This window comes from Vipera ursinii (assembly GCF_947247035.1).
Source record: "Vipera ursinii genome assembly, chromosome: 3".
In the NCBI taxonomy this organism is placed as follows: domain Eukaryota; kingdom Metazoa; phylum Chordata; class Lepidosauria; order Squamata; family Viperidae; genus Vipera; species Vipera ursinii.
The window spans coordinates 110,023,028-110,050,240 of record NC_139516.1 but is presented as its reverse complement, the minus strand read 5'-3'; the positions used below and the strand labels follow the sequence as shown (position 1 = coordinate 110,050,240).

At 43.1% G+C, this 27,213-nt stretch overlaps 1 protein-coding gene across 1 annotated transcript; it reads right to left on the bottom strand.

Annotated features, from left to right (window-relative positions):
- Nucleotides 1-2,642: 2,642 nt before the first annotated feature.
- Nucleotides 2,643-26,804, bottom strand: NPHS2 (NPHS2 stomatin family member, podocin; the record flags this gene model as incomplete). The annotated part of the gene is made up of 8 exons (XM_083360265.1): nt 2,643-2,912; nt 3,771-3,849; nt 11,661-11,716; nt 18,723-18,926; nt 20,485-20,567; nt 22,910-22,982; nt 23,807-23,910; nt 26,522-26,804. The coding sequence occupies 8 exons, from the start codon at nt 26,802-26,804 to the stop codon at nt 2,643-2,645; spliced, it is 1,152 nt and encodes a 383-aa protein (XP_083216391.1).
- Nucleotides 26,805-27,213: the final 409 nt, after the last annotated feature.

The following is a 27,213-nucleotide window of genomic DNA, read 5'->3' as shown; positions in this document are numbered from 1 at the left end:
CTGGAGCTATGGAACCAGTTACCGGTTGAGATCCGGACGGCGCCGGATCTTCGCTCCTTTCGCCGCGATCTGAAAACATACCTGTTCGAACAAGCCGGCCTGGCCTGAGGGTGGGATTGCTGGGGTTTTTATTATCATTTTATTGGGGGTTTTATTAATGTATTTATTATTTTTTTATGGGCATGTATTTAATAACTTTTTAACTTTTGTAACTTTATGTTTTATTCTTGCCCTGTACACCGCCCTGAGTCCTTCGGGAGAAGGGCGGTATAGAAATATTAATAAACTAAACTAAACTAAACTAAACTTTGGCAACTTTTAAGACGGGACGTCCAACCTTGGCAATTTTAAGACTTTATGAAGTTCATAAGTCTTAAAATTGCCAAGGTTGGACATCCCTTGTCTAGAATAAGCCTCGAGAAATCATTATACTAAAGAATCTCCTTATTTCCCCTTCTCTGAGCCTACTATGGAGAAGGAAACCAACTTCCTCCTCTTCTTCTTTCAGCCTGACACCATAATAGTGAGTTCCTAAACAAGTCATCCTGAACTGAGGAATTGGTTTAGTTTTTAAATTGCTTTTATTTTCCAAAGAAGAGAGAAAAAGATCCTCATTGGTATCCTAGTTTGGAGAGAAGGAAAGACTCTTGCCAGTCAGGAGGCACACTCGCCCTTGCTGTTCAACTGTGCCATTTTACCCAACCTTTGTCTTTCATTCCATCTCTTCCTTTTGTTAAATGAACTAAGATGACTTCCATCACACCCAAGATAGCAAAACAAGGATAGGTGTGTTTTTTACTATTTTTTCTTATTCGTCTGATACTGTGATAACACAGAAATGAGATCAGAACACTGGATTTTGTCCTTATATTCACCTTCCTATCTTCCCTATTCTTGTTGGCGGCAAGTACCTAAATCAGTTTACACCATTTGTCCTGTCCCAATCAGAGACACCTATAGCTGGTCTGTACAGTAAATCAATTTCCTCTTTCCTATGTTTTTCATGGGTTTTCATTGTGAATTCAGTCTTACTCCCCCTCAGTTCTTCCTATTCTTTTTTGGATGATCCCTAGCTTCCTTTTTTTCCATCTTTATTAGTTGACTTTTTACAAATGCTAACATCACAGAACTGCAAAGCTTTTTCTTATTTTACATAATTCCTCTGAAGTGTGTTTTACTTTAGTTCTGCAATAAACAACTGACTACATTTCAGATCTTTTGTGATCTTTGCAGGTAACTGAGATTTTCTTTACACAATCATGCTTTAACCTGGCAGTATCCTGTAGGTATGTGGGGTTTATCAGTTTATACGTATGTAACATACATGTATGTTTGTAAATAAGCATACTTCATAAGAAGAACTCATGACATATTATGCCAATTCTATACCAGTTTTACTGGATCTTAAGATGGCGGCGCCTGGAATGGCTGCGGCTGTATTGGCTCTTGAAGGTGAATAGTTTTGGAAGGGATATTAAGGGATATAGTCCACACGATCGGGAAGGTTTTAATGTGTTTGAGCAACATGGTGGAACTAAGGTAACATACAACCGACGATCTTTGCTGGCATGGCGAGTTTCTAGCTGTTTTGGAACTGTTGGTGAGACTGTTAAAAGTCGTTGGTGCTGTTTGAATTTGTTCTGCCAGTAGCAAGACCTGACTTCTGGCCTAGTGATGGATTCCATTGCAAATAAGGGCTGTTTCCAAAGGAGGTAGAGGAGGAGAGGTCCCGGGGCTTATGGAGTGAAGGAACTGGATGAGGCTGTTGGCAGGCCCAGAGGAAGAGAGAGAGGCTTTTGGAGCAGTTGGTGGCAGTGGCAGCGTGCTCCAGGGGCAAAAAGAAGCAAGGAAAAGGTGAAAGAGACAGGATCAGAAAAAAAGGAGAAGAGGAAATACAAGCTAATTTCAGGGCTTGTCCACATGGAGCTCTGTTTCCAACTGTCCTGTTTGCCATCGTTCACTCCCTAGAGACTAAAATGGATGATCTGAAACCTGAGCTGGCCACGAACAAGGAGTGTATATCAGAGGTGGTGACCCTCTGAGAGCTGTATGTAACAAAATTTCATTTTGATGTATGCCAATTGGTGTACATTCAAATTGACAATAAAGTTGTTGTTGTTGTTATTATTTCTTTCTTGGTCACAAATCAAAATGCTGTTGTTAATTTATCAAGATTTAGAAACTATAATGTTTGACATAACAACTGTATTGTACATGTTATGATATTGCCCAAATGCTAAAATCATTCATGAATACTATGTTCTGGTTGCTGTCCCATGTCAAGATATGGCATCATGGTTTTTTTATGTGATTGCTAAGAATAGTTCTTAGTAATAATAATAATACATTTTTAAAAAAATAAGTAAATGTAACAGATTTTACATACAACTAAAAATTTTAAACTGCACGTTAAAAATGATGTATCTATTAGTCAAATACATAGAGTCTCAAGAGGTAAATTCATAAGTCAGCATTTACAGCACCCTGTCATTTGTGTCCTGAGCAGGTGAGATCTGAGTTTGATAACTTTTTATTTGATTGCTATTAGTATTTGAATTTTAAACAGAAGGCTTAGCTGCCAATCATGTGGTGAACTGTATCAGCGACAGCTTGAAATCATGATCCCTTGAATGCTACAATTTCTATAACATGGGAGAGTCCTTGCCCTTTGAAGTTTCTGGATTATTGTGGCAACTTGAAGGGTTGTAGCCAGTGGAGGATTGATTTACTGCAACCGAAAGGCTCAGGGGGTCAAAGGGTAAAGACAGAACAATGGTTGGAGGTTTTTCAGAAGACAAGTTCTGCAGAGTGTGAAGATAACGGAGCTGGATAGCAGCTGGTGTACGGGACAATATCTCAGCTGCTGTTTTCAGAGATTCAGAAGCAGCTTTTTCACCTTCAGCAGCGATCACCTACAACACAAAAGCCATTTGAGAATTGTTCTATTATTTCTATAACCATATTACTGAGATACTGCCTTTCCTTAGCCTAAATCAGAAAAAGTACGGTCTACCCTCTATACCAGGGGTGTCAAACTGCCGGCCCGCAGGCCAGACGCGTCACAAACAAACCGCGCCCACCCCATTGCCGGCAATGGGAAAAAAGTTCTGATACGTCGCGCAACGTCACATGACGTCGCGGGTTTGACATGTCTGCTCTATACTGTGCGATGCTGTATTACTTTGTCCAAGAATCTTCTGCGATGTTTAGCTTGGTCCCAATTTTGTCCAGCGTTCAATAAAAATGTCTTAAGAACTGTTCCTATACATAGCACATATTCTTTTAGTTCTTCCCCTTCAGCAGTTTACAAGTTAACTTCTATTCCCGTGGATGCAGATTATTTATTGCCCTACATATTTATTTATTTATTTTTGTTTCATAGCAAAATAAGCAAGCACTTTCTCAGGAAACCTGGCGATTAAATTCACCCAAAAAAGTAGGGAGATGAAGCAGAATGTGCAAAAGGGCAGAATGTGCTGTCTTGCAAGTTATGAAAAGCTCTAAGATCCATAGTAATCTGAATTTGGAAAGTAAGCCATGAATCATGGAGACTAGTCTATGGGAGGTTACTAACACTTTCCATCCTGCCTCTCTGCTTATTTACTTGCAATTAATATTATTGTATGGGCTGTCGGCCTCCTCAAAAGCAGGTTTCTTTTCCTTTGCCCTGCCACTCCCACTGAAACCAAGGCCACCAGAGGAAAAGCATTTTTTCCTCCCTCCTGCAATCTCCTGTAATAAAAATGTACATGCGGAGGCTGCGGACTTACCCTCACTTTCGCATGACACTGGGCTTCTGCTTGTGCAGATAGTGACCCCTGAAGCTCAGCCGGCAGCCGAATGTCTTGACTGAAATAAAAATAGGAAACTGAAAGAAAGGCTACTCTCCAGGCCTAGAAACAATAGAAGACGCTTGACATCTTGAGAATATATGTACTTTTGGTTACTAATTTTTCTTCTTCTCGGTGGACAATGATAAGCCATCTGATTTACATTACACCAACTTAATTCAGCTTTTTACTTCCGAGACAAATCTTCGGCTGACAGGCTAGTTGGTTATTTGTCCCAGGAGCTGCCTATAAATCAGCTCATTTGGAGTTTCACTACCATTATCTTAACCACATTGCCTGCTTCAGGAATCAGATTGGGGTTCTAGGAAAAGCCTGCCTGCCCTGGGTTGATCCATGGATAATTTGTTTTGACTTCTATCAGGTTTAGAAGTGAGATCCATTCTCATAAGAGATCCACTCTGTATTACTTAAACATACACATTTTCTTCAAAGATAAACTTTCATTCATTAATAAAGAAAATAACATTGTAGCTAGGCTGTCTTTTTATTTCTTTTGCTCTGACTAACAACAGTCCAAAATCTCTCTCAATAAATTCTGTATAGGGAGGTTTGACCAAGACTCCAGAACTGTGTCCTTCCATGGCTACTTGGGACTATATCCCTTCCCACCACTATCCCCAGTTAGATTAAGGAGGCTATCATTTTGGAGAGCTGATATTCTTCTCCTAAGCCCTATCTTGGCAGTCTCCTAGTTATCTTTTTTGGCAACACTAAACGGGATATACCCCAAGGGACCACAATTTTTTGAATTTTATGGGACCCTGACAGACATATACTCCAATCACTTTATGCCAAATCTCTAAAGCTCAAATGCAATTTGAGTGAGATTTGTCACATCCACTATCTCCAAAATCTCTCTGGTCAGTCTTTGGAGGTTCTGTCCTATGATCTCATTCACTCTGATCTCACTTGAAAAAGCTGAGGATAGGGGACCAAGGGTGGCCTTATTCTCTTTCTGAGTTGAAAATAGACTTGCAAGGCCTTGAATTCATTGCTCTTGCTCCCTTTTGCTCCCTCTTAGCATTTTACACAAAAAAGCTGGCTGGAAAATTCTGGGAGTTGAAGTCTGCATATCTTAATGTTGCTGAAGTTGAGAAACTCTGCTCCAGAGACTGAAAGCAGCTTCCAGTTTGCATAGACAAAGGGAAGGGAACATAAAACTAATTAATGTATTTCACAGACACCTTCACTGATTAGTTAGTTCATTCATTCACTCATTCAAGCAATCTTGGTCAAGGGATGGTCCTAGTATTCTGAGTGTCTTATTTCTAGTAAAAGTTGTTAGTTGTAGTTTTTCTGGCCATTCACTTTCAATTCTAGATAGAGATGTCAGCCAATCTGTCACTGCTCTTAAGACTGCACAGAGATTGAAAACAGATTACATTGCAGTCCTTTTTTAAAAATCAAGTTTAATTAAAAACCCTTAAACAATTGCATAACTTTTCAGTATTGCAGAAACACTTCATATCTTAAACACTTGTTACAAGCATCAGTTCTTATATTGCTGGTTGTACTCATAAACACTATACAATGGAGACTCATCTAGAATTAGTTCATGCCTAGACTTGCAATACAACAAGGACCAACTAAAAGAATATGCAAGCTTTGGAATTCCTCAGTACTCTTCATTGGAGATGTTAACAAAAATAATACAAAAACAGAATGGAGAAAAGTCCAGAAAATCTATAGCCAAGTATAGGTGTTTCAGTTATGAGGTCTGGAATTCAAAGCCAGGGTAAATATGAAGGCAGACTGAATGTCAATGGAATATAATAATAGTAGTAGTAGTAGTAGTAATACTAATACTGATGATGATGATGATGATGATGGAAGGTACCTTGGAGGTCATCTAGTCCTGCTCAGGCAGGAAACCCTATATCATTTCGAACAAATGGCTGTCCAGTCTCTTCTTAAAGACTTCCAGTGTTGGAGCATTCTTCTGGAGGCAGGTTGTTCCACTGGTTAATTGTTCTAACTGTCAGGAAGTTTCTCCTTAGTTCTAGATTGCTTCTCTCCTTGATTAGTTTCCATCCATTGCTTCTTCTCTTGCCTTCAGGTGCTTTGGAAAATAGCTTGACTCCTTCTTCTTTGTGGCAACCCCTGAGATATTGGAACACTGCTATCATGTCCCCACTCATCCTCCTCTTCATTAAACTAGACATACCCAATTCTAGAAACCGTTCCTTGTATATTTTAGCCTCCAGTCTCCTAATGCAGGGTGTCAAACTGCTGGTTTGTGGGCTGGACATGTCATCTGGAAGCCACGCCCACCCCATTGCCAGCAATGGCAAAACCGTCCTGATACATTGCATGATGTCATGTGACATCGTGAGTTTTACATGTTTGCCCTAATAATCTTTGTTGCTCTTCTCTCTATTCTTTCTAGAGTTTCAACATCTTTTTTACATTGTTGTGACCAAAACTGGATGCAGTATTCCAAGTGTGGCTTTACCAAGGCATTGTAAAGTGGTATTAACACTTGACGTGATCTTGATTCTATCCCTCTGTTAATGCAGCCTAGCACTTTGTTGGCTTTTTTGGCAGCTGCAGCACACTGCTGGCTCATATTTAAGTGATTGTCCACTAGGACTCCGAGATCCCTCTCACAGTTACAGGACGCATCATGACGAATCCACACCCACCCCATTGCCGCATGACATCATGTGACTTGCGAGTTTGACATCTCTGTCCTAAACTATACCTGTGCATTTGGTTTTTCTTGCCTAAATGTAGAACCTTACTTTCTTCACCTTTGAATTTCATTTTATTAAATAATGCCCAATGTTCAATTCTGTCAAGATCCTTCTGTATCTTAAGCCTGTCTTCTGGAATGTTGGCTATTCCTGCCAGCTTAGTGTTGTCTGCAAATTTGATGAGTTCTCCATCTATCCTCTCATCCAAATCATTGATGAAGATGTTGAAGATCACTGGGCCCAGAACAGAGCCCTGGGGCACCCCACTACTCACTTCCCTCCATGTAAATGCAGTTCCATTGAGGACTACATGCTGAGTGTGGCCGGTCAGCCAGCTACAAATCCATCTGGTGATGATGCTGTCTAACCCACATTTTTCTATCTTATCAAGTAGAGTAGGTTGTGATCTACTTTATCAAATGCCTTACTGAAGTCCAAATAAATTATATGCCCAGCATTCCTCTGATCCACTAATTTTGTCACTTGGTGAAAGAATGTGATAAGATTTGTCTGGCACGATCTGTTTTTGACAAACCCATGTTGGCTTTTGGTAATGACTTTGTTTGCCTCTAGGTCAGGGGTCGGCAACCGGAAAAAGGCAAAGAGCCACTCAGAACCGGTTCCGTCACAAACACAAAAAAGTGGGAGCCGCAAAATGTGCACGCGCGTGCATGCACGCACGCGCATGCGCAAAACAAGGCAAAACGTGCACCAGCCCTGCCCCCATCCACCTCCAGTATGGATGGCTCTGCCAAAAGAAAAGCAGCCGAAGCAAGCCTCCCATTGAGAGAATGGGGCGGCGGAGGCTTGCAAAAGGCGGATCCAGCCTCTGCCGGCAGACACGCTTGCAGCTTGCAGAATGGCGGATCGAGCCTCTGCTGGCGGCAGAGGCTTGCAGAACGGCAGATCGAGCCTCTGCCGGCGGAGTTTGGAGTTGGGTAAGGAAGCGCAAAATTCAGGAAGGAAAGCGGGGCGGCGGGCGAACGGGAGACCTGCTGACGTTTGGGGAGGTTTGGGGAGGTGCACGCCGGGGAAAAGGCTGGGAGAGGAGGGGGTCCGGGCTGGGGGGGAGGCAGAAGCGAGGGATCAGGACTCCTCCCGCTTGGCTGCTGCCGCCGCCGCCACCACTCCTACGGCCGCCGCCACCTGCTCTCTCGGCTGGTTGCTTTCTGCTTCTCTCACCTGCCCTGCCCCCCTGCCTGCCCTCCTTCCTGCCTTCCTTCCCTCCGCCTCGCCTTCCCCGCTCCCGCGTTTTCCCTCTCCCCGCCTCGGATTCGGGGTGATTCCCCGGGAGAGGGCGATGGGATTCCAGCAAGCTTTCAAGCCTTCTCGGCGGTCTCCGGCACGGCTCAGGAAGCGTTTCTGTGCCGCCCGGCCGGAGCCTTTGCCTCCTTCCCTCCCCCAAGCGAGGCGTCCTTTTTCAAGTTGCAAAACCAAGCGGGGTGAAGCGGGCTGTCGGGAAAGACATTCAGGAGGGTCATCCTGGAGAGGAGAGGGAGCGGGAGAAGGAGGAGGAGGAGGTGATCGACTCGCCCGACCCAGTCCGGGCCGGCCAGCCCCGTAACATCCGAGCTTGCACCGCGGGCGGAGAGGCAGGAAGCCAAGAGGAAGAAGACCGCCAGGAAGCTGCCTCTGCAGCCGCCGCCTCCTCCTCCTCCTCCTCCTCCGCCGCCGCCTCTGTCTCTGCCGCTGCTAGGAAGGCTGCCGGTGCTGCGGCCGCCTCTGCCACTGCCTCCTCCGCCACCAGGGCCCGACCGGAGGTGTCGCCGCTGGAGGAGGAGGAGGCGGCAATGTCTTTCCCGACAGCCCGCTTCACCCCGCTTGGTTTTGCAACTTGAAAAAGGATGCCTCGCTTGGGGGAGGGAAGGAGGCAAAGGCTCCGGCCGGGCGGCACAGAAACGCTTCCTGAGCCATGCCGGAGACCGCCGAGAAGGCTTGAAAGCTTGCTGGAATCCCATCGCCCTCTCCCGGGGAATCACCCCGAATCCGAGGCGGGGAGAGGGAAAACGCGGGAGCGGGGAAGGCGAGGCGGAGGGAAGGAAGGCAGGAAGGAGGGCAGGCGGGGGGGGCAGGGCAGGTGAGAGAAGCAGAAAGCAACCAGCCGAGAGAGCAGGTGGCGGCGGCCGTAGGAGTGGTGGCGGCGGCGGCAGCAGCCAAGCGGGAGGAGTCCTGATCCCTCGCTTCTGCTTCCCCCCCAGCCCGGGAAGCCTCCTTCTCCCCCACCCCATCCCTCCCCCCCCAGCCCGGACCCCCTCCTCTCCCAGCCTTTTCCCCGGCGTGCACCTCCCCAAACCTCCCCAAACGTCGGCAGGTCTCCCGTTCGCCCACCGCCCCGCTTTCCTTCCTGAATTTTGCGCTTCCTTACCCAACTCCAAACATTCTCTAGCGCCCCTGTGCTTTAGGAGGGGGAACCAAAGGCGGAGCCGTTTCTCTCTCTCCCCCCCCGCTTTTGCCGCTCCCCCACCCAACCAGTATCCCGCTTCTCCTTCCTCGGCAGCTTTGCAGATGGGCCACACACACACACACACACAAAAAAGCACAGAGAGTTCCCCTTCCCCTTGTACAGGAATGAAAGGCCCCCCGAAGGAAGCCCAGCCTCTTCACCGCACCGATCCGCTGAGGAGGAAAAAAGCTTATTTCTATTGCCACGTGCAAACTAAATTAAAACAACTTGGGAAGCTCGCCCGTGGGCTGCATTTAGAAGGATTTGGTGGCTTTTGTGATTTGCTTCGTCTACAAGTGCCTTAACCACGACTAGCCCATGGCTCCAATTCAACAAATTCCCCAAACAACGCAATTCCTTGCAGCGATGCGGACAAGAGGGAAAGGAAGCCCAGCGGCCGGACCGCGCTCCCGCCCTGCCTCCCCAAGGGCTCGTGCGCGTCCTAATGGCTTGCGCGCGTCCTCTCGCAAGGTTGCTGCCCCTCGTGAGCCCGCTGGCTCCGTCTCTCTCTCTCTCTTCCTTCCTCCCTCCCTCGGTCTCCCCATCCCCCTTTTCCGGCTCAGCCCCACTTCACAAGGAGACCAAAACGGGGACATCATGGCAGAGCGGAGGAGACACAGGAAGCGGATCCAGGTACCGGGCTGGCTTATCTCCTCCCTCTTTTCGCAACCGCTCTGCGGGATGAGTTTCCCTTTTCCTTCTGGCTCACCCCCCCCGCCGGGTCACCCTTCCCTCCTCCCCCTCCGCCTCCTCCAAGGCCGCCGCCAGTCAGCATCTCTCCTACCGTTTCTGCAGCTTTTCCGTCGCCCCCGCCGCCGCTCCCCCTTCCCCGCGGAGCCGGCCGCATCCAGCGCCTTCTTCCTCTGGAGGGGAAATCGTGGCCCCTCCAGTTCCCGCTTCTTTGGGCCAAGCGCCGCCTTGAAGGTTTGGAGAGCTGCGCGCGCACCTCCACCCGTTCGGAGAGGTGCGCGCGCACCAGGCGACTGGGAGCCGCAGGAGACGGCTCAAAGAGCCGCATGCGGCTCCGGAGCCGCGGGTTGCCGACCCGTGCTCTAGGTGTTCGCTGATTCGTTCTTTGATTATCTTTTCCAGAATCTTCCCAGGTATTGATGTCAGGCTGATAGCTTTGTAATTTCCTGGATCCATTTTTTCTCCTTTTTTGAAGATGGGAACTACATCAGCTTTTTTCCGGTGCTCCAGTAGTTCCCCAGTGCTCCAGGATCTTTGAAAGATATAGTTCAGTGGTTCTGAGATCACATGTGCCAGTTTGTTGAGAAACTTGGGGTGTAATCCATCTGATCCTGATGATTTGAACTCGTCTAGGCTGGACAGGTGGTCACTTACCATTTTCTTGCCTATCTTAACTTGTGTTTCTAATCTGTTTTTTACGGTACTGTTTTTAATAGGTTGGGCTGTTTTTTCCCCTTTGTGTAAAGACAGATGCAAAAAATGAGTTAAATAGTTCTGCTTTCTCCCTGTTGCTTGTCATCTTCTTGCCACTTTCTCCCACTAATGAGCCAATCATTTGCTTGACTTTTTTCTTGTTTTTTACATGTTGAAAGAAGCTTTTTTTGTTATTTTTGACTTTTGTCGCAAGCCTTAGTTTATTTTGAGTCTTAGCTTTCCTCACTTCATCTTTGCAGGCACGGGCTATTTGCTGATATTATGCCTTAGTTATGTGCCTCTCTTTCCACTTGTTATACTTGTCATTTTTGTCTTTCAGTTTATCAGAGAGTTCTTTATGCAGCCATGCTGGTTTCTTTTGAGAGCTGTTATTTTTGTTCTTGGTTGGTATTGTGCTAGACTGGGCTTTTATTATCTCACTTTTCAAAATTTCCCAAGCTTCTTGAGTTGTTTTCCTCTTGAGGATTCTCGTCCATGGAATCCTTCCCAAGTTCTCTCTAAATTTATTGAAATTAGCTCTCTTGAATACCAAGACTCTATTTTGACTGTGTTCTATTGCTTATGCTTGCATAATGTTGAATTCCAATATTGCATGATAATCCACCCCCAAGGTTCCTGTGGCTTCAACTCCTTCTATCATTTCATCCCTGTTAGTGAGAATTAGGTCCAATATGGCTAACCCCCTAGTTCCCTTCTCTACTTTTTGGGAGAGAAAGTTGTCTGCTAGGTTTGTCAGGAATCTGTTTGATCTTCCACTTGGTGCAGAGTTTGTCTCCCAGGTGATGACAGAGTAATTAAAGTCCCCCATTGCGATGTACTTCCTACATATCTTAGTTAACAGACTAGCAAAAAGTTCATCTATTTCCTCTGTTTGGTTGGGTGGCCTGTAGTATACACCTATGGCAATGTCATTTTCCCCCCTTTTATATTGACCCAAATGCATTATTACCACTAATGATTATAATATTCCTGTCTGATTTCATCATGGATAAAGCTCAAAGGCTGTGGGTTTGAGCTTTTCTCTTGCCTAATGAGGATTCTGGAAAATGCAACTCTCAAACCATTATGTCATTTTTGTTGATCAATGGATTTTAGATTTCTTCATGGACTGGCTTAATCATAACTATTAATTATAGGCCAATATAGAAAGGATATATAATACTTGAATGGAAAGTTACAAATTATAGTTCATCAGTAAATATTTCATTCTTTTCCTCACCTATATTTATACATTTTTTTTATTTTACACTGTACAGATTTCATACCTACATTTCTGTCAGCTCCACTTTGATCCCCCACTGACAAGTAATGGCATCCACAGCCACCTGCATAAAAAGAAAAAAGGAGGTGGTATTTCTATGGCTGCCAAAACTCTTTAAATAAACATATACAATATTATCATAGACCCAGGAAACTACAGACCAATCAGTCTAACATGAATACTTGGGAAGATCCTGGAAAAGATAGTCAAAAAACAGATCTGCAAACAACTAGAAGCAAAGTTATAACCAGTAGCCTGCACGGGTTTGTCAAAAACAGATCATGCCAAACCAATCTCATTTCATTCTTTGATAAAGTGACTAAATTAGTAGACCAGCAAAAAGCTGTGGGCATAGTATACGTAGACTTCAGTAAGGCATTTGACAAAGTAGATCACAACCTGCTGCTTAGTAAGCTAGAAAAAGGTGGGATAGACAACACCACCATCAGATGGATCTGTAGCTGGCTGACAAACCGTACTCAGCAAGTCGTGCTCAATGATATTACATCCACATGGAGAGAAGTAAACAGTGGGGTACCACAAGGCTCTGTCTTAGGCCCAGTATTCTTCAATAAATTCATTAATGAGTTAGATGAGGAAATAGAAGGGGGGGCTCATTAAATTTGCAGATGACACTAAACTGGCAGGAATAGCCAACACCCCAGAAGACAAGCTCAGGATCCAAAAAGATCTTGACAAACTTGAACAATGGGCCCTATCCAACAAAATGAGTTTTAATGTGGAGAAAAGCAAAGTTTCACATTTAGGCAGGAAACATCAAAGTTTTAAATACAGATTAGGTGAGACTTGGTTCAAAAACAGCAACTGTGAGAGGGGCCTTGGAGTCCTAGTGGATGATCACTTGACTATGAGCCAGCAGTGTGTAGCAGCAGCCAAAAAAGCTAATACAATCCGGGGTTGTATAAACAGAGGCATAGAATCAAGATCACGCGAAGTACTAGTGCCACTTTATAAAACCCTAGTAAGACCACACCTGGAATACTGCAGCCAATTTGGTCACCATACTACAAAAAAGATGTTGAGACCTTAGAAAAAATTCAGAGAAGAGCAACTAAAATGATCAAAGGTCTGGAGACTAAAACATATGAAGTACGGCTGCAGGACTTGGGTTTGGCTAGTCTAAAGAAAAGAAGAAACAGGCAACATGATAGCAGAGTTCCAGTATTTGAGGGGCTGCCGTAAAAAAGAGGGGGTCAAACTATTCTCCAAAGCAGCAGAGGGCAGGACAAGAAAAAATGGTTGGAAACTGACCAAAGAGAGAAGCAACCTGGAATTAAGGAGAAACTTCCTAACAGTAGGGACAATTGCCTTCACTGGAGATCTTTAAGAAGAGGCTAGACAGTTACTTGTCTGAAATGGTATAGGTTCTCCTGCTCGAGCAGGGGGCTGGACTAGAAGACCTCCAAGGTCCCATCCAGCTCTATTCTATCTTAATCTCCAACAAAATTGGTTTAAGTAAAGTGTTAATTGAGGCTATATCTGAGTTAAACGTTTTGTGACTCTGACTGCCAAGGCAAAGCATCTTGTGTCCACTCTCCATCCAAGAGGAGGTGGTAGAAAGTTGGAGTTGTAAAGAGAATTTACAGGCTCATCAGTTAATGGGTTGCCTTTGCAATTTTTATTCTTGTGAGTATGGCATGGGCAAGGCAAATTTTGACAAACCTAAAATTGGGATCAGTGTTTAAGCAAACAGGAGTACCTTATATTATATAAGCTATGTTATGGCTTAACGTGATATTAAAATTTGATCCTTCAGTTGAAAGCAGAATTCTGCCTTCTAGGCCAGTGATGGCAAACCTTTTAGAGACCGAGTGCCCAAACTGCAACCCAAAACCCACTTATTTATAACAAAGTGCCAGGGCTGCATCAGCATTGTGGTGCCCTCGGGGGGGGCATGGCCCCCTGGGTGGGCGTGGCTGCAGTGGTCATGGCAGACTAGGTGAGCGTGGCCAGGGCCAGTCCCTCGCCATCTCCAGGGCATCCCCGGGGGGCCAACACCGCTTGCTCGCTTACTTCCTGCCCTGTTGCATCCAAATGCCACGTGCTCACTACTCTAGAGAACTTTGCTGGGGCAACGGCGCGTGTGCCCACAGAGAGGGCTCTGAGTGCCACCCCTGGCACGCGTGCCATAGGTTTGCCACCACTGTTCTAGGCTGTCCCTGAAAATAGAGAAGCATAAACCGAAAGGAAACTGGCAGTTGAAAGGGGGGGGGGAAAAACTGATAAAAGTCTTAGCTCCCATTTCCAGTTTCCTCTCTTGTTCAGGGAACACAAGGCATAATTTTTTTCCATTTTTTATTTTAAAAAATGAGTCAATAGAGCAACTTAATAGCATTCTTTATCTAGGTGTAGTTTTCTCTGGGACTGAATCTTGGCTCCCTCATCATCAAAGGAGCTCACTTAGAGCAAGGGCATGAGTGAATTTACTGCTTAAATGTTAAAAAAAAAGCTAACCAGCTTCCTTAGCCTTAAGTAGTAAACTATTTAAGGCCAAAGTTATACCCATGCTCTTATGTGGAGCTGAAATTTGGGGCTTAAATATATATCACTATCACTACTAGAAAACTATAATCACAATTTCTTAAAGGCATCTTGTTGCAATCAGAGTTGAATTATGAATTTATACAATTTGCCCTATGCCTAAAATCAGGAATATAATTATTGATGTAGAATTAATGCTATGGAAACTGACAGACAAAATTAAAACAGAAAATTCCAATTAAAGACTTCTTGGATTGTATAATTGTATAATTGTATAATCGTGCATGGTGGCACGACAGCTCCCTTTGAACCTGGAGGAAGCTGAATATCTAGATCCGTACCAATCGGGTTTCAGACCCGGGCACAGCACGGAGACGGCATTGGTCGCACTGGTGAATGATCTGTGGCGGGCCCGAGATAGAGGTTATTCCTCTGTCCTGGTCCTATTAGATCTATCAGCGGCTTTTGATACCATCGACCATGGTATCTTACTGCATCATCTTGAGGGGCTGGGAGTGGGAGGCACCGTTCTGCGGTGGTTCTCCTCCTACCTCTCGGACCGTTCGCAGACGGTGTTGGCAGGAGGGCAGAGGTCAAGCCCTAGGCCTCTTAATTGTGGAGTGCCTCAGGGTTCGGTGCTCTCGCCCCTCCTGTTCAACATCTATATGAAGCCGCTGGGAGAGATCATCCATAGCTTCGGGGTGAAATATCATCAATATGCTGATGATACCCAGCTATTCATCTCCACCCCAAACCAACCCAGTGATGCCCTCGATGTGATGTCCCGTTGCCTGGAAGCGGTACAGATTTGGATGGGAGAAAACAGGCTTCGACTCAACCCGGCCAAGACTGAGTGGCTGTACATACCGTCATCTCGTTTAGTCCAAGAGGTTCCATCTCTGACTATAGGAGGAGAGATGTTACCTCCCATTGATAGAGCACGCAATCTGGGCGTCCTCCTAGATTCACGACTCAGTTTTGAAGATCATATTGGAGCCGTGGCTAGGGGGGCATTTGCACAGATTCGTCTTATATACCAATTGCGCCCCTTTTTGGACCGAGATGCCCTACGTACAGTCACCCACGCACTCGTTACCTCCCGTATTGATTACTGTAATGCTCTCTACATGGGGCTGCCCTTGAAGACCACCCGGAGGCTTCAGCTGGTGCAGAATGCAGCTGCATGGGTTGTGATGGGAGCTCCCTGATACTCCCATATTACACCCCTCCTGCGTGAGCTGCATTGGCTACCAGTTACCCTCGGGGTGAGATTTAAGGTGCTGGTACTTACCTTTAAAGCCCTACATGGCTTAGGTCCGGGATACTTGCAGGACCATCTGCTGCCGGGAACAAATTCCCATCGTCCAGTACGCTCACACAGAGAAGGCCTCCTCAGGGTACCGTCAGTTAGGCAATGTCGGCTGGCGACCCCCAGGGGGAGGGCCTTCTCTGTGGGAGCGCCAGCCCTATGGAATCAGCTCCCCCCTGAGCTTCGGATGGCCCAAAACCTCCAATCCTTTCGCCGCGGCCTCAAAACACTCCTGTTCCACCAGGCTGACCTGGACTGACAGGCATTTTAATTAATTTATATTTAGAATTTTTAATTTATTTTTTAAAATTCTCTAATTTTAATTTATTGCACAGATGTTCTCAATTTTATTTTTATCTTGATTTCTGTACTTATTATATGTTTTGTTGTTAGCCGCCCTGAGTCCTTCGGGAGATAGGGCGGGATATAAATCCCATAAATAAATAAATAAATAAATAAATAAATAAATAAATAAATAAATAAATAAATAAATAAATAAAAAATTATACCAGGAGCTATGGCCTCCCTGTCTCTTCTGCAATTGGAAAACAAGGTAAAAGATTGCTGCACAAAGAATTTTGGACATAGAAGCAGAGAAAGATATAGCCATCCTCAGACTGGCACATTGAAATGAATGACAATATAGGCAGTCCTCAACCTATGACCAGAACTGAGTCCATAATTTATGTTGCTAATGAGACAGTTGTTAAGTGAGTTTTGCCCCATTTTACGACCTTTCTTGACAAAGTTGTTAAGTGAATCACTGCAGTTGTTAAGTTAGTAACACAGTTGCTAAGTGAATATGGCTTCCCCACTGACTTTGCTTGTCAGAAGGTCACAAAAGGTGATTCCATGACCCCAGGACAACTGTCATAAATATGAACCAGTTGCCAAGCATCTAAATTTTGATCACATGACCCTGGGGATGCTGCAACAGTCATAAGTGTGAAAAACAGTCATAAATCAGTTTTTTCAGTGCTGTTGTAACTTTGAACTATCACTAAGCAAATGGTTGTAAGTTGAGGATTACCTGTATAAATGTATCTTCAAAAATTTTTTTTATCTTCAAATGTTGCTTTGGTAAGTGAGAAATTTGTTAAGTGAGTTTTGCCCCCATTTTATGACTTTTCTTGCCACATTGGTTAAGTGAATCGATGCAGTTGTTAAATGTTGTAAGTCGAGGACTGCCTGTATTTAAACACAGCTATTCCTAAACATTTTAGGGTGGTATTTACTCCAGCAAGATTTGAGCAATTGGATGCAATGGTTATATATGGAAGAGTTAACCAAGCCCGCTAGAGTGAACTTATGTGCATTTGCAGAGCTTCAGAGACAGCAGATATAATGCATATATCATTTGAACGTCACTTGTATAAAAAACAGAGAGATCGGTATCTTGGACTGCACACTAGAGGAATGATCTAGTAAATAAATAAATAAAATATTAAACAATATATTTCATTTGCAGATAGAATTTTCTTTTTCAATTTCATTTGTTTCTTTTAATCTATTTTTATTTGGTTTTACTAATGTTCTGTGTTTTATATTCTGTATTGTGATATGGCCTAGTGGCTAATCAACAATAAACTATTGTTATCACTTTTGCTTTCTATTAAAAGCTTCTTGTTTATTTGTTTTGGTATTCATTTAAATAATTTATTTGGCTGCTTGTCTTGCTACTGTGATCTGATTAGCTTAGAGCACAGGTCGGCAACCTGCGGCTCCGGAGCCGCATGCGGCTCTTTGAGCCGTCTCTTGCGGCTCCCAGCCGCCCGGTGCGCGCGCACCTCTTCCAACGGGCAGTGGTGCGCGCGCACCTCTCCAAATGGAGAGTGGCACCGCCCATTTGGAGAGGTGCACGCGCACCTCCCCGAATGGGCGGAGGTGCGCGCGCACCTCCCCAAACCTTTGGAGAGGTGCGCGCGTACCTCCGCGCGAATGGGCAGCGGTGCCGCTCTTTCAGGAAGCCCGCCGCGGCCCGTCTGTGAAGCTGCCGAAAGCGGCAGCTTAGCAGACGGGCCGCGGCAGCTTCCGCAAAGAGCGGCGCCCCTGCCCATTCCGAGAGGTGCGCGCGCACCTCTCCGAACGACCGGAGGTGCGCGCGTACCTCCGCGCGAATGGGCAGCGGTGCCGCTCTTTCAGGAAGCCCGCCGCGGCCCGTCTGTGAAGCTGCCGAAAGCGGCAGCTTAGCAGACGGGCCGCGGCAGCTTCCGCAAAGAGCGGCGCCCCTGCCCATTCCGAGAGGTGCGCGCGCACCTCTCCGAACAACCGGAGGTGCGCGCGTACCTCCGCGCGAATGGGCAGCGGTGCCGCTCTTTCAGGAAGCCCGCCGCGGCCCGTCTGTGAAGCTGCCGAAAGCGGCAGCTTAGCAGACGGGCCGCGGCAGCTTCCGCAAAGAGCGGCGCCCCTGCCCATTCCGAGAGGTGCGTGCGCACCTCTCCGAACGACCGGAGGTGCGCGCGCACCTCCCCAAACCTTCCTCAAAGAGCGGCGCCGCTGCCCCTTCGCACGGAGGTACGCGCGCACCTCCCCAAAGGTTTGGGGAGGTGCGCGCGCAACTCCGGTCGTTCGGAGAGGTGCGCGCGCACCTCTCGGAATGGGCAGGGGCGCCGCTCTTTGAGGAAGCTGCCACGGCCCGTCTGCAAAGCTGCCGAAAGCGGCAGCTTTGCAGACGGGCCGTCGCCATCGGGCAACCGGGAACCGGTTCCATCTCATTTTTTAAAAAATGGCAGCCGCGTGCGTCCGCGCATGCGCAAAAAACCTTTTTGCGCATGCGCGTGCATGGACACACGCACGCGGCTCCCTCTTTTTTTAATTTGTGATGGAACCGGTTCCCAGTGGCTCTTTTTCTTTTTTAGGTTGCCGACCCCTGGCTTAGAGTGATTGAAACAAAAAAAAGTATAATTCAAAATAATTTTAAAAAGAAGTTACAACAACATTCTTGTTTGTTATAAAGTGGGGTTGCAATAAATGACTCTTTGGGAAATTATTCAAAGTAAAAGCCCACAATTATTGGCCTATTTGTGGTATCTAGCTTGGCAGGTATTGAAAACAAAAGCTGGGTTGAATATATATTGGTCAGACTTAGCAATGCAGTTCTTACAAATTTGCATCTTTTGAAATATCTTTCAAGAAAGAGAAACTGCCCAATAACAAGGGAATATTATTTTACTAATGCCAATTCATTTATTACAATATAAATATTTGTGATGGTTTTTCCCATCATGCAGGGTTATCACAAAATCCTCTTCTTGCCCACCTTTATTTCCTGACTGATATTCTTTCTCTCCAGCAGAATGTCATTGAAAGTCCGATGTGCCAGCAAGCGCTTTGTGATAGTCTGTACTAGTATCTGAACTGCATTAGAACGATTAGCGAGGGTGGTCATCAGGAGAGTAACATTCTCCAATCGATAGTAGCACACGGTGTTTAATTCTAAAACAGCCATGTCATTGGTGATCACCTACAACAAACAGAAGGCATTAGAGGTGATCTTCAATGTAATAAGATGAAGAATGGGTATGGTAGTAATTTTGTCTGTCACTGGAAAGAAAGAGGAAATCCAGGACCTACAAAAATTGGGCAGTGTTGTTATTGTAGTACCTGGGCTGGTAAAATTACAAAAATCTCACAAGATAGGTTAATAACATCTGCATGGCATATGTTTTTGTATGGAGAAGTGGTAAGGCACAACCATGACGAAGTTTCTTAAACTTATGTAATTAGTTCATCTTATAGTCGAGGTATCAGCTGTAAACTTTTGATTGCCAACAATGGATTGATTGATTTGATAGAATTCAGAATCATATTACTCTGAGTATTTTATAATTGAGGAAAAGAACCTGTGCACCTGAACAAAACACAGATTGCCTTACAAAAAACTCATCATGGTCTCAACAAACAACCTAGTTTCAGGCCAGGGAGCCCAGACACATTTTTAAAGATTTGTCAAACTTTTGTAGGGTAGGAGCTGAATCTCACTGGTCAGGCAGAATCATGGACACATGTGGTCCTTCAAAGAACCAGGTCCTATGCCAGGTGACAATCAGTACCTTGAATTGCACCCAGAAGAAGACTGGCAGTCAGTGCAGGTTATGAACCATTAATGCACATGGGCGTATCAAGTGTGGCCATCGCTGCATTTTTGGACTACTTGTAGCTTTCAGGTGGTCTTCAAGAGCAGTCAAATTGCAATATTCCATTATGAGGTGACCAAAACATAAAAGTGACAGTCTGGAGGGCTTCCCATTCTAGGAGTAAAGCACACAAAATGGACCTGTGCAGAGATCACCCTAGCCACAGCTGCCACCTACTCTTGGAGGAGTAGTTGTGAGTCTATGGTGGTTCCCAAGTTATGCACTGGTCTGAAATAGGGAAGTGCCACCCCATCTAAGACTAAAGGTGAGAAAAAAAGATCCAGGGGCCCAGCTTCAGGACTGAAGCTGAGTCTTTCCATCCAGACCTGAACAACATTGGGTTAGGACGCTGACATTGGGAAAGCAAGGGTTGAGATGTACAATTGAGTATCACCTGCATTCAGATGATACCAGACCCAAACTGATGGGTGACTTCACCAAGCAATTTTATGTAGATATTAAACAGCAGAGGCAAGAGCATGGAACCCTGTAACACTCCAGAAGCAAGGAGGTTGGACATAACCTCTCTTTCTCTGTTAATACCGACTAGAACTGACCACTAGGGAAGGAGAACCACTGCAATATAATACCACTCATTCCTCAATCCCCCCCCCCAATTTGTCCATAAGGATACTATGGTAGAAGGTACTCAAAACTGCTGAGAAATCAAGATGGCCATAGTACCACATCCCAGCTTGCCAAATATCATCCAAAAGTATAATCAATAGAGAATCTATGTAACTTGCTATAAAGTATGAGAACCCTTCTGAATGGAGATTCTATGTAACTTCTTTGCAACTGTCTCATTTCTTGATTAATCCATGTGTTTTTTCTCCAGTAGGTGAGCTAGAAGAGGATGAATAAGCTATAACTAAACTCACTTACCTCACAGAAAGGAATCTCTAAAGTTTTGAGCCGAATGTCTATTTTGTGGTAAGTATCCAGACAGGGAAGGAGAAAAAACAAGCCTTTTAGGAGAAACAGAACAGCATGGAAATTACATTATAGGAATTAAGAGCATGCTTTTTGATGCTCATTTTATCAAGTTATCATACTGGGATTTTACATATAGAAAAATTGATAGTTGATCATCAGACACATTCTAACCAGTGATTTATGCATGTATTTGTGTGCATGTGTGTATTTCACCCAACATCAAATGACTTAAGAAATTAAGGTCAACTCATATTTGAGGAATAGTGGCCATTTAGGTTGCTATCACAGTCTCCTTTGTAGTGACCATGCATACCCTCCCTTTTAATAAAAGTAATAGTAACCTGATGGAGATTGGAATCATTTCCCACTAAATATTAAAAAAATATTTGTGGATTTATGGAAAAACCAAAAAGAGATAAAAAGTTGTTACAGCCAAAATACCCCCATTAAAAGTCTGCTTTAACCTTCTGATTCCATGCCTAGTGACAAAAAGGAGAGTTAATCTCAAGGTAACCATCTTAAAACAAATCTTACAAGAAACCAAAGCTAAAAATGAGGTTCAGAAATTACTTTTATCACAATTTGATTGGACTTAATATTCCTATGTTTTCCTGTGTATGTTTATACTACAGAACTATCAACCATATTTTAACCAAATGTGTACTTGTTAGATTATGATTATTTGTCATGCAGACTCAGAAAACTGAGTTAAATAAGTCATGATTTACTTATTTAACTAGGGGTAGTTGCATGATTGTTAGATCTTCCAGTAACCTACCTTACCATGTCAGGGAATAGTTTGATTTGCAGAAATGACTGTAATCTTTTTGTCCAGCTGATATTTTTGTCAAAATATTTCTAAAGATTTATGAAATGCTTTAAAATCTTGAACAGAAACAATAGTGGATTGGAGTAGTGGCCATCACATCTTTTGCCTTAACATTTTAATGCATTTTTGTCAGCTTCCAAACTTCTTTTATTCCATGCTGAGGTTCTTGAGACACCCTCTCATTTTGTCTGTTGCATTTTCAGTTGATTAATATGCCTACGAAAAATTCTCAGAATTTCTATCTGTTGCAGATGCAGTGCCACATAGATTGGCAGATCTAGTGTGAAATGTGTAATTAAGCCAAAAAGAGATAGTGACCTTAATGCTGTTGTATGTAGCATATCACTTAGCACGGGAATTCTGATCCCAATTATCATTTGTAAACAAGTATACCTGGAGGATACTTGTTTAGTTCTGATAGACGCGGACTCAGAGTGATTTCACAAAGAACGAGTTTATTGAATACACATAAGTCAACTGACAACTGTCAAATGTTTCAAGCTTTTATAGTAAATCAGTTTGAACTGTAACCAATCGCTAGACGTTATTTTCCCGCTTCTTGTTACTTTTAACCAATGATTGCACCTGAAACTCCCGCTTCAAACCCTGCTTCTTGCAATCAGCTATTTTCCATGTTTGTAACTATTTACAGACACAACAATACTTATCACAGAGGACACCACCATCACATCTAACTGCAAAAAGGAAAACTTTTTAAAAATGAGGGGACTAAGAAAAATAAACTGAAAGGAAAAGTGTAGAGAAGTTATTTAAAACCACAGTAACTGAAACTCCACAGAACTGTACTCTGCAATTCCAAGAAAAGGTCTTCAAAGGCAGAGCAAAAAATCTGTCAAAATAATCTAAAGTGATGATAAAGAATACAAACCCTTCTAACAAAATCGGAAAAGAGTTTATGGAGCAGATGGCAAAAACATTAATGGAGACAATAAAAAATTATTTTAAAATGTTTGCTGTCTACCAAATCTGGGTCTGCAAAAATCCAGGTGATTACAGATGGCAGCAAAAAGGCAATGTTTTTCTGTATCTTGTTGCTCTGCACATTATAGGAAAAGATGGGGCCCTACACCTCCAAGATATATGTAAAAGTATATGTAAAGAAATGTGTAACAATATGAATTTGGAAACCATGTTAGTTGCACACACAATCCTACATACTATCTTAACCTATCAGCCCTCTCAATTCAGGTAGTATAGAAAAATATATGGGGATCACCCCATGGTAATGAACCTGGTTTAAGTTTCTATCACAAATGAATTTGCCAACATTGTACCATTTTATTTACTGCCCTATTGATTAGATAATTCAACAGTGAGAATTAGCAGGGTGATTTTTTCACATGATGTTCACTATCTATTTTAGCACAACCCTAGTTGTACCATTGTTTCTCAAGAAGGTTGACACTGGTATCTTCTTTTACATCATCAGTGATGCCAACAGTTCAGTCTATATAGATGTCATAGCAAGCAGTGTTATATCTAACTTATAGTCCTGCAAAAATCTAATAATCTTTGTATACATACCAGGCCCTCTTGGCCTTCCATGAAGAATACGACCAAATCGGAATAAAACAGCTCTTTCATATTCTCGTACAATCTGTCATATAAAAATGGAGATGAGTAACAGAATTTGGGAGGAAGAAAAAAATGGAAGCAGATAGTGCAAACAATTTAGCTTCGAGTTCTGCGCCTTGTGGCATGTGGCCACAACCACAGAAGAACTCAGGCAGCAGCACAACAGGTGTCAGGGTATGGGAGACTTAGCTGCGGTGGTCCTAAGGTAAGCGGGTAAAACATTCCCCCGAAAATTAGACCTGGTGCCTTTTTGGAGGCAAAAAAAACAATATAAGATCAGGTCTTATTTTGGGGGAAACACGGAGGTAGAGATTAGGGCTAATCTGCTTTTCTGTCTCACACTTGGTAATAAAAATGTGACTCAGACATTGCACCTCAGTCAGGGCTTATTTTTATCTTTACCTCAGAATAATTACTCTTGCTCAATGGCATTATAATCCCATTTTACTTACAAGCCATTTATCTTCCCAACATATTTGATAGAATTACTCATTTGTACTAATATACTTTACATTTTTATGGGAATATCTTATTCCATTGACTTACACTTACATAACTTGTTTGGTTTACAAAATAAAAAAATACGGGAATTAAAATTTGCCTCTGTCATCAATACATGAAATGTATTTAATATGTACTGTAGGTATGTTTATGTGTGAAAGAACTATCCTTATCAAATACGACCTCTTTGGCAGGCATAATAATACGGTCTAATTCATGATCTTTTTCTGTGAGTGTGAGTTGAATGCAAGGCTTGGTGCTGTACCCAATAGCATTTGGATGCATGGACTTTACTGATTGCTGTCTCTCACATGTATCAACTTCAGTCTCTAGAAATACTCTTACCTTCATACAGAACCAGATGGAAATGGGAAATGTGATTATGATGAGAAGGTGTGAGAGGATGACAAGAAGCCACTCACAGATGCCTAAACCTGGAGACTTTAAGCCTGCGGAAGAATAGATACAAAATATAGGATTTTCCTGGTTTCTTTAAATCTGCATGTGTTATTGGAAAAAAATATGTATCTGCTGACCCACATTATTTTGGGAATTAAGGAGATTATAGAAAGATGAAACATAGAACTGAGATAATATGCTCAAATTTCATCTGCAGATGAAAATAGGGACTCTTTTATATTCTAATTCAGAGTAAAGTTCCAGCATGCATTTGCTTTATGGGAATTTTTTCTCTGCTACCTGCATATATTTTGGGTCTTTTTAAACCAACTTGCTTCCAGTTGACACTGATGAGGAATTTCAGCTAGTTAACTTGGCTATGAGTTTAATCCTGTTATAACTGGAGGGCACCAGGTTGAAGAGGCTGGTAAGTTCCTTTACAATTATGCTGAAGGACATTTATGACTGTTAAGATCAATAATTTCTGTTTATAACTCATGCACACAAGCAACATCCAAAAACATGATGCAAAAATGAGAACACTTCAGAGTGGAGCTGACAGCTGCTTTGTCCAGTCCTTTATCCCGAGATTCTCCATAAAGCTGTTTATTTTTTAAAACAAAAAAAAAATCTAAAATTCTTCTGAGAACAAGCAACTCCATGCAATAGTAGTTCCGAGAATGTGTGAAATAATCTATGGGTCTCTGGATGCCGATATCACTCTTAGTATTCTTCCTCCTTCATTCTTTCTTACATTCAAGATTTGCTTGAAACTTTATCTTGATGGACATCAGAGTTCAGGAAAAGGAAAGCAGAAAGTATGAAAAATGTGAAAAATAAAGCTTGCAGGCAGGCAGACCTAGAGCTGTACCTCTGTCTTCTATAACCAGCACAATTTTGTATCAAAAAGCCAAATAAAACTAACAAGGATTTTCCCCCTAAGAGTTCTTCTCAGAGGTGAAGCCTAATCAGTTAAAAATGAATCCCCTTTTATAAACTCAAAATTAGGAATATACCATGTTTATCATTTGAGGCCCTCTTGGCCATTTTTATCAACTATCATCAATTTCACATATTCTGGTAAAAGCAAGTACTGTGGAAATTGTAAACCAAAATATACGGGTGTTGCTTGTCTGTGCTCTAAATAAATATTTCATATCATTTGACAATACAGTCACAGCATAACTGCCTTATCTAAGGAAAGGCTGTAATGCTATAGTAGAGTCCATGCTGTGGATACAGTGCTGGATATCCAGTTCAAACTCTGCCATGCCCAGCAGTGCTAAGAAAGAACTTTTATAACTGTTCCAATCATAAACGAAGCTGAGTTAGAAGGAACAGTGAGATGGTTTGGTATAAGGTGTTTTGTTTTTTTTTGAGAGTGATGCTTGTAGATTCTGCAGAGTGGAATCTTGATGTAGATAAGTGTCTGTTTAGTGCTCTGCTAAGCTAAATTCATTTTAAAATCAGAAATCAATGGCAGGTTGCCAGGACCCAATCTACTTAACGTAGGTCCTTCATTATGCAGGGGGAAAAAAGCCACAGTTTCAGCAGGGAACCTGTTGATATTAAATGATTTGGAATGACAGCAGGGAATTCCTGGAAGCTTGGTATTCTAACAAATCAACCATTAACATACAGGTAATTCCTACTTACATACCATTTAAAACTGATTCAGACTGGTAACACAGAGGGAGACAGATAAACAACCAGCAAACCACACTCTTCCACATGCTGATGAGGCTACCTATCTTAATAATGAAACATCTGCAGAAATACAACCAAAGTCAGAAAACACCAATAACCTAATTATTAGACTTTGTCTGAATTTCTAGTGAATGTCTAATAGCTAGATCTCACTGATGTCTAATTTCCCCAAGAAAAAGATTACAGAAGAAAAATTAAAATAGAAGCTGAGACCTACCAACCTGAAGCTTTGCACAAAGTTCTCTCAATGGAAGAAAAAACATATCAAAGATCAAATGAGTATCACTTGAATCAAATTTGAAGTCTGAATCCTTCATGCCCCATTTTAAACACACCTAAACACACTAAATTTTGCATTCACTGAAATTACTGTTCAGAATTTCTGCGTATGCTGTATGCTGCACAGATATTTGCCCCTTAACATTGCTAGATAGCTTTCATATTTTCTCAGTAAACTGTTTGTTTTGAGGATGCTCATCTTAATAACTCTGCAATAATTTTGTTGATTTCTTTTGGTCATGTTGTCTTGAAATCCAAAGCAACTAGGAAGTGTTGAGGTTTACTACAAGATGTCCTCCCTTGTTAAATTTCATGACATATTACAGAAGTCAGTCCTTTTGCATTTTACCACTAGCCAAGCTGGTTGCTATCTGCAAAGGAGAGGACAGATAAATTCAATGTATTTCTATCATAGTTTTGTCTTTAATTAAACATGACTTACAGGGTAGGTCTACCAGATCAGAAAGCATTCAAGAGATAGACAACATTTTAATTCCTTGCTGTCTTCTAGTGTTTCCTGGATTTTAACAGCCCAGATTTGTGTGCTTTTCCTCAAAAATGATAGTGTGGATTTCAAGGATTGCAGATCTAAGATCTCTCACAAGAGGTTCTCTTCAGGGGAAGGACCTGTCCAGGGGATGATTTACTGGTGTTGTACCCCATTTCTTCCCTTACCTTCCTCCTGCTTCTCACTTTCAAGCAAGGCCATCACCTCCATTTCTTCATCAAATGACACCACATCATCCACATCAACCACTGTGGAAGTATAGATTTGGTTGCCTGCTTGAAGGGTGCTTTTGGTATCCTTTTTAAATTTCTTCTGATTGGATTGCTGCCTCTTGTTGCTGGTTTTCTGTCTGTGTGCTATCTTCTCTTTTTTGTTCCCTGGAGATGACTTCTCTCTGCTTCTCCCATGGTTCTCCCTAGAAGGGCTCCGAGACCTTTTTTCATCAGTCATTGTTGTCTGCACTGTAGAAAGCACCTCTACATGAGAAGGCGGGAGACTGTGCTGCCTAGAAATTTATGTTGCCAGAAGGGAGGGAGAGAGGGAGGGAAAGTACAATGCAAGAGAAGAATCGTCATTCTCAGGCAGAGAACTACTGGACAGTAACACCAGTCTTGAATTTCAGAAAGTATGGTGAGAATGGAAAGGTAGGTTGCAGCATGATATGGAGCAAACTGGGAATGCAAGCTTACTATTGCAAGGAAAAAACATGGGCAAATTACTCTCCCCTTACTTGTATCCAGGACATCCAGATCTTACAAGATGAGGATATAATAGAACCAAAATTCTCTATGAAGAGCTGCTGGCCAGATCTCCTTCTAGAACAATTCCCAAATCGATGGATGCTAATGTTGCTAGTATA